Source organism: Zerene cesonia, chromosome 3 (genome assembly GCF_012273895.1).
Source record: "Zerene cesonia ecotype Mississippi chromosome 3, Zerene_cesonia_1.1, whole genome shotgun sequence".
Lineage (NCBI taxonomy): Eukaryota > Metazoa > Arthropoda > Insecta > Lepidoptera > Pieridae > Zerene > Zerene cesonia.
Window position 1 is genome coordinate 4,115,291 of NC_052104.1, and position 13,893 is coordinate 4,129,183.

The following is a 13,893-nucleotide window of genomic DNA, read 5'->3' on the forward strand; positions in this document are numbered from 1 at the left end:
CACACTTACAAAAACAACTCTAATGGATTTAGCTTGTAAATTGCATTTGTGTTCCTTCTCGCACCAGGAAAATGAGGTCTGTTAGTAAGTCTTAGAAATAAATTTACAATTTCGTCGCGATCCTATGCAAAATCTGCATTTGTATCAGCACTAAGTTCATTAGACGCCTTGCATCAAGAAACGTTCGATTTATCTTGATTGTAAAAGGCGAATGTTACTGTTTGTTTTTTTATTCTGAATAAAAAATAAATGAAGAAATTGTATCTTTCTGACATCCAAATACAAAAACCTATGCCAATACGTTATTTGTTTGTGATCGTTTCTCTTTGTTCTTCTCATATTAATAATATTTAATTCAGTATAATAACAACCCACATTAAATATGAGAAAAATCGGAATGGAAAATTTCTGTTGCATTTTATTAATTCAGTAACGAAACGTAATTACGATTTGTAATATTACGTAGACATTTCTGAATTATCCACTAATTGAACAAATCAGAACTAAAAATAATAACATTTATTCAACCTACATAATGCCACAATTCTCTATCATTTGATCGTGACTATAGAAATTCTTGCGATTATTACGGACAAAATGAATAGTTATAGTTATAATAACAGGTAAAAGATATGCAAATTGAAGAAAAAGCGGCAGGTTATCGGACGAATCAACGGATGCGCTTTGAAATGCTTCATTAACATAATTTATTCGCGGCTGTCAGTACGGGTCTTGAATTTGTGGAGGGTGGTTTTTCAACGGCGAAAAATTGTGTAAAAGAGTCACGTATATTTCTTGCGTCACTGGATACGTACGGTCTAGTTTAATAATGCCATAACCTCGCGTGATAAGATCAAGTGTACATTACGTCTCGGATTCGCGACAATAATTTTCTTAAGGTGTGAGCTTTTGTTCTCATGCGACCTTCGTAAAACGGATCGTGCTTCATAACAAATATTTAAGGTACATTCGCATAAATCAATGTAACATGAATAATAATATATGGCTTGAGATATTTTACCCAGTTACACGCCTAAGACATTGCCTATTCAATCATATACGAATGAATTCTTAATATTCTTTTGTTTTTTTTGTATTCTCTAATAGATGGTTTCGTTATCCTTAAATTCATTTAATTTCGAGCAGCGAACGGTTTTAATTACTTCTTAACTTTGATGGAATATAAAATGACGATAAAATAACAAATTGAAATTGGAGTCGGCCTTTCAGTCATAGTTGCTTAAACTTTTTTAAATACTTTAATTCAATAAATGTGAAGTCTATATTTTTCCATAGATGATAGTTATTATTTTGTTATTGTTATAATATTGTCGATTCAGATTTACGATTCTTTAAGCTGGAAAATCATGGTCACGAATCAGTCTTTCGTTAAAACATACAAGTTAATAAAATAAACCTTCCGTTCAAAAGAAAAAAAAACACAGAATGAAATGTCCCGGGCACATATTGAGTCATATTTGTAAGTAAGCGAATCATTAGTCTACGCTGTCATTGCAATAATGCCCATTTTCACGGTTCGGATGTGTCTAATTTCAACGTTCGATTGCCGACCCACTGAAATAGCGCGTAGTTGGTTAATGTTCCCTTTGCATTCAAATCTGTGTGTTAATTACAGCATGGAAAACTGGACAAAATAAACCCATTTGATTTCATTCGCTCCTCTAACGTGAATTATAGATACACGTCACAGTAATTACTTCTCTGTGAATATGCTTTCGTGGTACATAGACATGTTTTGCAAATATTAATTTGCTGGCTAAATTCAAAATTTATATCAGACGTCATGTATTTTCATTATGCTCGCATGACCATTGAGCTAATTTCGCGTTTGCCGTTTCCAAAATTAGAAATATGATATCAAAATTTTATTTCAAGTATACCTTATTTATAACAAATTCCTGGACTTATTTATTTCAATAATTCTTACGTTTATTTAATTTTTGTGATCAACCGTACCAAATTGCTTTACTTGATCGTGTTTTCAATCATGTTATGAAGAGATATTAATAACGTGAAGTTCCGGGTCTATGACTAATTTTGTTAACGAATTTTAAAATTACGTGATTATCCTTTCGTGTCTTGCTCAATCACTTTTTTTTGTTTATTTCCACAGGAAATCAAATGTAAGATACCCTCGGTTTGACGTTCGCGTATTTAGTAAATAATAGTAACTGAAAATCTGAAGGATTTTCTCTTTTGAATAGTTAATTATAGGTAAGACGTTAAGCTAATTTTAAGCAAAGCTCTGAAGACGCCTAACTTCTGTTTATAATAGTTCCTGCTTCCTCGTTGTTTTTCTTTACCACTCGTGTTGTTGTTTCACCAGTACAGAATTGCATTTGCGCATTAGTCGTATATTCTTCATTCTTACAAACTTCAAGTAAGTTCTTAAGCAAGAGAAAGAGGTTTCTTTCGACAATGACTTATAAGATCATAGTTTTATGCAATTTCGACCGTAGATACTCTGTGGTTAAAATTGTTATTTCAGTACGATTTGATTCGAAAAATTAAACAAAACAAACGAAAATTCGATAACATTTAAATGTCAGGCTACCCTTTAATTCTAAGTGAATTTCGTATGAATGAACCGATGGATATTATAAAGAAAACTCAAATACAAAATCACTCAACGTGGGTTCAAATAATTCTTTCTGCTTTCATTATTCCACAACTCTTTGCTCGTTCATTTTTTAAAATATGTCGTTCGACAAATTCACTTAATACCGCGTTAAATGAACCGTGTCCGCGTGATAAAAGATTTTATGTAGTTATTATTAATGAAAAACGTTTTCAAAACGAAATTTGTTTTAAACAAGCAGTGAAACTTATCACCCGTGACTGCTTTGTTTGTGCTTTGTATTGTATATGCTTTCGCGCCCCAGGAACTTCACATACGAAGAAAAGCAATAAGTGAAATAAACTAGGAAATAATACATTAATACGCCGAGGAATTCAATAAACGAAAGCGTTCTATTAAGAATTTCTTTTATCACAAAAGATAGCTGATAACAAATGCTGTGAGGAATATTGTGTTAATATTAAATTTTAATTGAGGTTTTATAAGATTATATTGTAATCCTGCACGCATTTTACATTGTATTGTTATCATATTGGACGTTATTGCAGTGTAGAATATAAATTAGTACCTTTCATTAAATAAAGTTTTTTATGATGCAGCTAGTACTAGGAAGCACTTGCAAGTAAATAAAGTGTATTCAGAATTTTAAGATGTGGTATAATAACGCCTTCGTGAAAATAATTTTGATCGCTGAAATACACTTTATGACACTTTTTCTAGCGAGACTCCCACAACATCCCGGTTAACTCTTCCCAAAAAAAATGTAGACAATAAAAGTTCCATTTACTGACGTAAAAAATTCGGTATTGTTTATTTTTGTATAGCATTCTGGTTGAGAATGCTAAACTGAATATTTTAACGTTGGGTTTGTCATGTGTCACTCTTACCCACAGCCATATATTCGCATTGTATTATATATCTAACCTATATTTGCTCGCATTTCAATTTGTTCACTCTTTCTGTTATTCTTTATAACCATACCTAAATATTGATTTGTTTTTGAATATGCTTGCAAAAAGATTAATTACATTAAATGCTATCTAAATTATGGCAGTAACTATAAAATTAAAATTATTTCTAATTTCGTTATACGAGTATAGCGAGATGAGAAGTATATTTTTTTAATTTATTAAATTGTTTTAATTTATAATTAGATTAAGTTTCCCTGTTAAGTTTTAAAGCAATGAAGTATAAATAAATAAACTGCACACGTGTAGCACGTGTAGATTTTTCTATACATCATACTTTACAAAACATATTGATTGTATGCAATAATATACTAGTTGTTATTTTGTATTTAAGATATAAGGTTTTATTGAATAATGAGAAAATAATTAAAAGGAAATCCAGGGTTAGAATGGCTGTGGGAAATGAAAATTATTTCTCACTTCGTGTAAACCACCTTCGTTTTAGTGATCCGTAATTTTATAAAAAGGGTTTAACCGAATCATTTTAAATTTATATTTCAAAAGCCATGCCATATATATGAACGGATAACGTCTACTTTGTTGCCATCTGTATAACCTTTATCGGATTGGAACATTATTAAAACCGTCAATTTATATATGTCTCATTCATTATCTCAATAACGTCAAAATAAATCCCCCGATAAAAATTGTCTGGCAATTGAAAAATTGGTCCCAATATCATATAACTGTTACTTCGAAATGTCGCTATAAATCACCTCTCCACCAATTTCTTTCAGTCGTAGATAACTTTAAAGGCGAGAGCCTCGAGTTGTCTCACGTGCAGCGGGCTGACATGGGCGCATATTACTGCATTGCGAGCAACGGCGTGCCGCCCACCGTCAGTCGCCGCTATCACGTGCAAGTGCATTGTAAGTCATCAGGTGTCACAACTTGTACCGTTCATGAATTTGAACCAAAACTTCAAAGGGAACAAAGACACGTATAAAAATATGGCTATGTTTTATATGGCCACTTTAAAGAAGTAAAACTAAGATTACGATATCGACAATAAGACGTATACATTTCGTGCGATTTATAAGACAATTTCTCTTTTGTCTTAAACTTTTCTCCACGTTCGAAACATTTAATTCAGCGTTGCCTTTAATTGAATGCAAAATAATATTATTTCATACCGGATTTATAAGAATTTCCTTCATTATACTAATTAGACTAAGAAATTCCGACAAACAATCTCATGTTTTCTTATGTTAATCCAGTTATACCACAAGTAAAAGCCGCGCTACAATTAGTGGGAGCGCCGCTTGGCAGTGACGTAGAACTCCAATGCTACATAGAAGCCTCTCCAAAAGCTATGAACTCCTGGTACCGGGAGGATGGTAACTGTATGTTTTTTTCATCTTCCCACTATGTATTTAGAAAATTTAATATTTATGTCCTCTAAATTCTTCCTTATCATGCATCAATAAATCTTCCGTGTTATTAATATTTAAATAAGATTCTCTTGAATTAAAGGGTAACTTAAAGAAAAGTGATCCCTTGAGATATATTTTAAAATTTTAGACCTTTGACAGGGAAGAAAATCTAAAAGTTTGCTTGTAAAAATGTTATTTTACGCACGTAGTAACGATCGTGCCATGAGTATCCTAACACCCAAGAGTTAAAATAAGATTTAGATTATACAGAGTTTGTACACTTTTGTTTAAGATAACGAATAAATATCAGAGACAGGATATAAAAAATAATATAATTCCAAAGAGCGTTTTAGGTATAAATGTATGTTTAAACAATTTTAATTAAACTTTTAAAATAAATTATAATCCCCAATTACCTATACTTCAGTTATAAAAAAAAAAACGTATTACATCTTATCATCTAGTTAAAATTCATAGCTGAGTACATGCAATATCTAAAATATAAAGACGGCATTTCCGTAAACCACGTGTGAGGTCAATTAACATCAGGTTATCTAGGAGTTGGAAATCCGCCAGACAATTGAGAGACAAATTACTGGAGACTAATGTCTGTTCTATCGAGAACTTTGACATCTCGATCGCATTATGTCGTACGAATCGGAGTTCACTGAAGACAGATTTCATCTGATCTTCCGCGTATTACTTAGCGAATTGCTTCACTCATTGTTGCCAGTTTTGAAAAGTTATGAATTCATTTAAATAGGAGATAGAATGTGCATAATAAAGACATTTCATAACTAGTGGTGATACTGTGGCATTATTCTCATTTCAAGATATTTTGAATACATAGTTGAAGCATTTGTTTTTTGCTTTTGATTTTTTAATAATATGTTTTAACAGTGTGTAAATGAGTATTTTTCCTTATAACAGTTAATATACTAAAATATTTTTTTTAGTTTATATGATTCAAATGATTTTTAAAAATTTGTCAATTAATGTACTTGTTATTTCTTTCGATTAGATGTACAAGTATTTATATATATTTTAAAATGGAATAGTAGACTTTTGGCGGAAAATTACTTTAAAAAAAAAATACGAAAAATATTTTTTTAGCTCTGTTTACAATGAAAATATCGCATTTACAATTTTTCACTTAATCAGCTTTTTTTAGAACCCACAAAAATCGAAATGTAAATTTAAAAAGACAATTACACTACTGATTCGACGTATAACAATAAAGTCCGCATATTAAAAGTGATACAATTCTGCACCAATTACCAAGTGATCGCAAATCCTTCTACGAAATAAAAGAAAATGTGTATTGAATGAAATTTTACATTTCACAGCACTGGTGAGCGATAAACTGTTAGAGAATCCAAAGTTCCGTATAACGGAGCGCTCGGTGAACGAGTATTCTTTATGGATGAACCTGACTATAAAATCGCTGGCTCTCGCCGATTTCGGGACTTACGTGTGCGCCTCCGTCAACGCGTTGGGGAAGATGGAGAGCCAAGTCAGCTTACACAGTGAGTTACATTATTCCTATTTTAAATCTGTCGCTTGTTTACCGGTTTGTGATATGATTATCGGGTTTAAATTCTTGGGCTTATACATGTTGGAAATAGTGTACGTAATTTTATACTTATGTTTTAAAATTACATATTTTTGAATTAACTACTAATTGATAAAATATTTCTCTGTAACAACAAGACATTATAAACAATTTAATGTAAATCTTCTATATCACTTCTATCCTAATCTGCAATTACAACAATATTTACAAAAGTGTAACATACTGTTCTAACTGAAATGACTTTATCTGTACCGAGAGTGATATTTAGTTGATATATATTGTAAGTTCATATATCTTTGTATAGAAATAGACGTAAATCTAAGCCCCGCGGATGTGCCCATGGTGTCGGGCGCAGCCTGGCAGAGGGCGAGGAACTTGCCCGCTAGAGCGCGAGCGTCCACTTCATACTACATAACGCAACACGTCACGCAGATACAAGCTATACTAATTACGATTCTCCGATATGTATATAACTAATTCATATGTAAATCTAGATATACGTATGCCTGATTATTAGCAAGGAATGTAATAATAAAATATATTTTCTCCTTGATTTCCACTGCCACTAGGCTACTAACGAGGTGAACGCTATAACATTATCATTTTAATATACTTATTTTACATGCAATTCTGCATAAGACATTGTACAATTAATTTAAAATGAATGAGATACTTCCAACAATATACAGAAGATTGTACACTACTTTTATGGGTTTTTATTTACGGTATATAAATGTAACTACTATTGATCTCAGATATATAGAAATGTGATATAATAAGAATGTATGTATGAAATATACACTTGTAAGTAGCGATAATAATAATTGTTATGTTTTAAAGTATCTATTATTCAAAAAAACATATTTATATTTATGCTCATCTATACTAATATCATATTATTATGGTGGTGAAGATTGTGAATATGTAAGTTTGTAACGTTATAGGGGGTTATCTCTGGATCTAACGAATCAATTTTAAAAATTATTTAATCAATAAAAAGCCACATTATCTGTACGCGTACGGCCACATTTTATTTTGTTTCTGTCCCGGTTCAACCCGGGTGAAGCCTGGGCGGGCGGCTAGTCTATTATATTATGTTTATATATATATAATACAAGAATATCACATTCAGATTAACTGATCCAAATAAATGCATTTTCTAATTTACAGTTAAGTTTATATGAATTTTCAAATGTTTTAATATAAATATTATCTTCATCAAAAAATACAAACAGAAAAATGTAGTATATTGAATCACCAAAACTTATAGTAAACATTGGTTATCCCTTCTGCATATTAAAACCTAAACCTATGTCTACATAAAATTCCTTTAATGTACCTTACATTGTTACAAGGTTAATAAAATATAATTTATTATTGAAGGATTTCGTTGTTTCATAAATCTCATACATTTTTGATGAATGTTTTCTGAGAAGATTAGCATAAGTAGCATTAGAAAATGAAAATGTAAACAATATTTCCGAATGTTCATAACTTGAATCATGTTCTTATATATTACGTTGACTTTGACAATAAATGTGTAATTTATAAATTTTACTTGTGTAAACTAAATAAATAAATGTCCAAAAAATTATGTTGTTTATTTTTTTACCTTTAGCATTACAACTGACAAGCACATATAACTATTAGACACATTTTAAATAAATATTATTACATTTGATATGCAAAAAAGCAATCTAGAGAACAAATCTATGATTCGATCCCTGGAGTAATCAAATCCCAAGAAAAAACTAAACATTACCGCTATATTAGCATCGAAACATTATTAACTTTATACTAGTAACTAATATTATTCAGGATAACTAAGATGTCGCTCAAAAGAATTCATAATATTTTATTTATTGGTAGCAATTGTGAAATTTATTAACTACGTTAGTTACATTAATCAAATGTGACTCTGCTTCTGAGCACAATTTATTTAAATATACAAGCTAAAGTTATAAATTATCGTTTAATGTCTGTGAGTATGGCAGGTAAGTTAATACACATAATACATACTCGATCGGCTTACTAAAATAGTAAATATATTGCACTTATATTAAAAAACAGTTTCATTAATTTTGCAACAAAAGAAGCGTTTTATATTATAAGCATACAGCGCTTCTATTACAATTGAAAATGTATACCAAAATGAAACCAATCACCAAATGTATCTTCAAATTTACATTTTATCAACAAAAGACATTATACTCTTATATAACTGTACCACACATGTGTAACCCTCCATATATTCTTGACCTACCGTATTTAAAAAGGAGTCTATTCACACACGTCCAAGAAATTTCCATGATTAACTGACAAATTACTCTTAGCAACTACGCAACACAAATGTGCCATTTCATTAGAAATTTCCACCAAACAAGAAATAATACTGCAGACTAATTCATACCAAGTGACTGAGGTAATTTAATTAAATTTAGAAACTCTATACTCTATCTTCTTTCTGAAGTTAATTAAAACAGACCATTTTATTTTAAAAGTTCCATTTAGAATTCGCATGGACAATGGAATCGAAACAATTATAAATGGATTTTATTTCCGGTGGTGGAGTACTTGTAAGGTCACAGAATTTGACAACTGTTTTACTGGTCGATTTATATAGGTATGGCCAGTTTGTATGTATCGCTGTATTTTTTCACGGTTTTTAAGTCCAGTTAGTGCAGAATTATAATCGATTACATGTTGTTAAACGATATATTACTAGTATATAAGTTTCGTTGTAAATTGTATGTCAATATTCTATAACATTACGTTAAACGACGCTACGAAGAAACGCAGGACAATGATGAATGGCCACCGCTTGCGACTAATGCATTTTTCGTGTTGCACTTGAATTAATGCGTCATCCTTTTACTTAAAGTGGGTAAATTGAGCTCAAACTATGGTTACATTTTATGAACGTATGGTACAATTTACGTGTTTTAAGCTGAACCGGATTATCCTACTTAATTAAAACAAATATTACATTAGGATTACCTTTAGCAAATGTTGCACAAACATTTATATTTATACTGCATTGTAATTAACATTCACTGGGATAATAATACCAGATATTGAAAATGATTTAGTTTTAATTTGGAATTATCGATATTTTAATACTAAATCTCTTATAATTTAAATAATGAAACTACATTTACCAATGGAATATCGTCAATCATTAAAATAATTAATAATAACTACCTGCTTGATTCAATTCCTGGTGAGGACTAACAAAAAGAAATGTCTTGGTCTAGCAGAACACAGAAGGACAGACGTACTTGCCCTACAAGGGAACATGGGATTTCTTTATAATTTACTCATAATCATGACAGATTTTTCAAGTAATATCTTTGAAAACATTTATATTGTTATGATCAATGAAAATATCTTGTTCACAAATGTGCGTAATTAAGAATGAAGTAAACATTGTTAGATATTCTTGGTATTCTGAAAGAAACTCGGTAACAAGTCAAGCTAAATGGTAGGTTTAATGAGAATACTTATATTCACGGATCGACCGTTGGTATTCGTGACACGTCCGAGCTGTGTTTGGCTGAAGATAGCAATTTACTTTCCGGATCAGTCGCTACAAATTACCGATAAACTTTTCACGTTTTGTACGAATAAAATCGGATATTTTTTTACAATGCTTTATTACCTGTGATAAATTAACACTGACTATATAAAGCAGTAGATTTAATATAGAATGATTACCACTGTCTCAAAGTTAAGGGACGCTACATAAATTCATAAGGTGCTGATACCTACAGTCTACCTTGAGGAGAGATTCAGCTTGATATTACTTTTCTTGGGTCAGACAATAACTTCATAAATTTCGTTGTCATACGATTTGCGAATGTATTTTACATTCAATAAAGATCCAAAGAGTTTAATTAAAAATTAATATTAAAACGTGCTGAAGCAGCAAAAAGGTTTAAATACTCTTATCAGCTGTATATATGTATTTTTTTACTTCTTTTAACCGATGACTTATTCTTATTTTTTATGAAATGTTTCCCAAAACATTATATTGGCTTTTAACTCGTGAATTTATATAAATTGTAACATATTTTCTACGAATGTTGATATCATTAATGTATATGATAATATTTTACAAAATTTTAAGTAGTTGTTAGACAAAAGTTTCACAAATATAATTCATGCAGATACTCAATAAAGTTTCCCGGACGATGTCCTTATTTTTTCCTTACGGGATCTTTTCAGAATTTTATCGAAGACTTTGATTTCGCAACGCAGTCACGTTTTTGGCGTCACTTCAGCGGAGATGCGCTGGAGTTTAATAATATAATAGAACAGAGGTCGTGCAAGTTTCTAAAGAGCTATATTATATAGAAGATAAGATCAGTTGTAATAGACTCTCATGACTTTCAAAGCGATTTTGTAAACAGAAGATACTAATATTATTGGGAACATAATTTGACATTTGATGATAGTTCGATAAAAAATAAATAATTAGTTTCAAAGTTTAATCATTGAAGCGACTGCAAAGTATACACCACAGCATTTAACTAAAATGAGAATCTTCGTTTATATTATCCAAATGGCTTAGTTCTAGAACACTTAGCTCGATTTCAACAATTCAGCGATAAATAATAAAATGTATGGCGATGCACAAGCGCGCAGTCACGAACACTCACGATTCCCAGCCAATAAATCTCGCACAAAGCCGAAAAAACAAACGAAACGATTGTTATGTGCGGTATTCGTTACATTCGTATGCACATTGTACCACACTGGCGGGCTGTCATGAGGCGTAATTCTTTGAAAACGTTCATGACAGCTTTTTCACTAGAAAACCGGATTTGCTCATCACTTGCACTCAGCTGTCTTAGCGTCTAAATCACTTTTCAGAGGTGAAGGCTTTACTGATATCTTGAAAACGCAAATCAATAATGACGAACTGATTAACACTGCGCTTTGTGCTATTTTATCATAAACAAACGGTTTACATATTATTTATACAAGTATACTTTTTATTCAACTATAAAAATGAAAACTGTTACACTAACGATCTATATAACGTTACATTATGACGATCTCTTTTAGTCGTTTGCACTTAAAGGGAAGAAGATTCTAATATTAGAATCCCCTAACAGAATCGCAGTCAATTAACGACCATCAACATAAAAGGCTTTGAAAGGTTACACTTGTCTATTTTGAACGATTTTTCCGAAGAGAAAGAAATGAAGATATGCTATAATTTCGTGTGGTGTAATTTTCTCACACACTATTGCTTTGAATATTTTTTTCACGTAGGTCGTCCCAGATACGGTGGACTTGGGTGGACGTGAGGGCGGAAAGGCATGTCAATTGGAACGGTGATCAATCTACCACTCCGGGGGGAGTGACGTATGGACGGCCAAAATATCGATGGTCTCCACGCAAAATAAGATTTTAGATAAACTTGTAATGCGCTCAACTTAGTGGAAGCGAAATGATGGCTTCTTTTTGATACATTTTATATACCTTTCTATTATATGGACTTAAGCATCGTCAGATATTTCAAAGTTCTCCTCATTCTTCGTTCGATTCCTAATGTGCTGTATTTTATTATATAAATTAAAATTTTACACTACAAACTCAAGCAAGAGGTATTTATTTTGTATTTTCTATTGTATATATTTTGGGTACAGGTTATATAACGTGTAGTTTAGTACGGCACTTCACTCGGCACTCGCGTGGATCTAAAATCCCATAAGTAATAAAATTTATTTCTTGGAAAATGCTTTGTACTCTGTACAAATGAATGGTTACGAAATGAAGGGCTTCATTTAACACATTCCATACTAAATTAGTACGCATGAGACATTAACTCAGTTTATCTATTTGTTACGTGTTCACCCCTGTACAGATGAATATTATATTTGAAGAAGTTAGATATTAACAAACAAACAGATGATGAAGTTTTAGTTACCAAAGCTGTATACTTGCATGCATGCTTGCAATAAATTGCAACATAGATAAATATCAAAATAAAAAAAATATTTCATAAACTTAACGCAATAATCAATTAATTGGATTTGCATTCATTGGTTCATTATATAGAAAATGTAAAACCAATTGAGGTGCACGATAGTCAAATATGCAATCCAAAACATTATACCTAAACTTCGAAAACTCGTCGATCGAATAAAAACATCGCAATTTTACGACAGCGCAGTCGGAAAATAAATTATCCTTAAAAAAGGAGTCTCTTAAATGAAAAAGCAGTCGCAACCGGTCCAAACATTTAGGGGCTAAGCGCAAACGGCTCAATAAAAGGCGGTATGTCCCGTTACTAAACAAAACTGCCAGTCATTAAGGGGCGGACGAAAACATTCACTCCAATTATCTTCGGCGCGGTCGAGAAAAACGGACCGGCAGACCTAATGACGTTGTCAGCCAATCCATCAATCTATTAGGACCTTAAGACTTAAATAACACTCTAAAAAATCCGATCTTGAAACAAATTTAACCTGTCTGACGAAATAATTTACGGCGCTCCCATCTTTTTAGGGATACCTTTACGGAACGAGCCGTGGTTTTAGGTTAGTACTTTCTTATGTAGATATATGGATGTAAAGAATCTTATTACAAAATTAAAGACATACAAATGAATTAGTAAGTATACAGAATCATTAAAAAACTTTTTCATATAGAGGTTCTATCCATTTTAGATAGGAACTATCCGTTTTTGCTACCCCAACATGATATTCCAGAGTGTTGGTATTCGAAACTTAAAATTTCCTTTTATTATGAATTCTATTCACAAATTGAAGTTCGCCATTTCAGGCCACGCGGCAGCGCGCTAAACTAAAGCCTCAATTTCTTTTATATTACTCACAATTTACGGAATTGGTGAAGTGTTAAATTATAAGGGTAGTGAATTCACAAGTCTATTACACGCTATAGGAAAGGGAATACTTAATTGATATAATTTCTGTGAGCTGTGCAGTCCGAGATGCCAGCTACTTCTTACAACTTCAAATGAGAAAATTATTTTCCATTAACGCTCGGATGCGTCTGAACATACTGCTCGTGAAATTAAAATCAATTACATCCAGTGGAACTGCACAAACTAGAAAATTCTCCGATACCAACTGAACTAAGTTTGTTGAATTTATTTGAAGATCGAACGTTGAGGACATTACAACGTAGATTTTGTGATTGCAGTAAATGTATTTTTAAATAATAATGTTTTGTAAATTATATATATTACAATTTGAAAGTTAATTTAAATTGAAATATCAGTTTATATTATTGAAACAGCAACATGATGAAAAATAAAGTTCACAAAAATTTATAGTATACTAGCTGCGGCCCGCGGTTTCACCCGCATAAGTCCGTGTCCCGTAGGAATATCGGGATAAAAAGTTTCCT

The 13,893-nt window shown here is 31.5% G+C and overlaps 1 protein-coding gene across 2 annotated transcripts in view; it reads left to right on the top strand.

Annotated features, from left to right (window-relative positions):
* The window catches only part of LOC119837204 (lachesin-like), a 50,762-nt gene extending 42,677 nt beyond the window's left edge, over positions 1 to 8,085 (top strand). The window contains exons 6-9 of one of the 2 annotated variants that reach the window (XM_038362733.1): positions 4,305 to 4,436; positions 4,785 to 4,910; positions 6,287 to 6,466; positions 6,818 to 8,085. In XM_038362733.1, coding sequence (XP_038218661.1) covers positions 4,305 to 4,436; positions 4,785 to 4,910; positions 6,287 to 6,466; positions 6,818 to 6,990 — 611 coding nt within the window. In that variant the 3' untranslated portion in view covers positions 6,991 to 8,085. The remainder of the gene's footprint in view (positions 1 to 4,304; positions 4,437 to 4,784; positions 4,911 to 6,286; positions 6,467 to 6,817) is intronic. The other variant, XM_038362741.1, reaches the window with a different exon arrangement.
* The last annotated feature ends 5,808 nt before the right edge of the window (positions 8,086 to 13,893 follow it).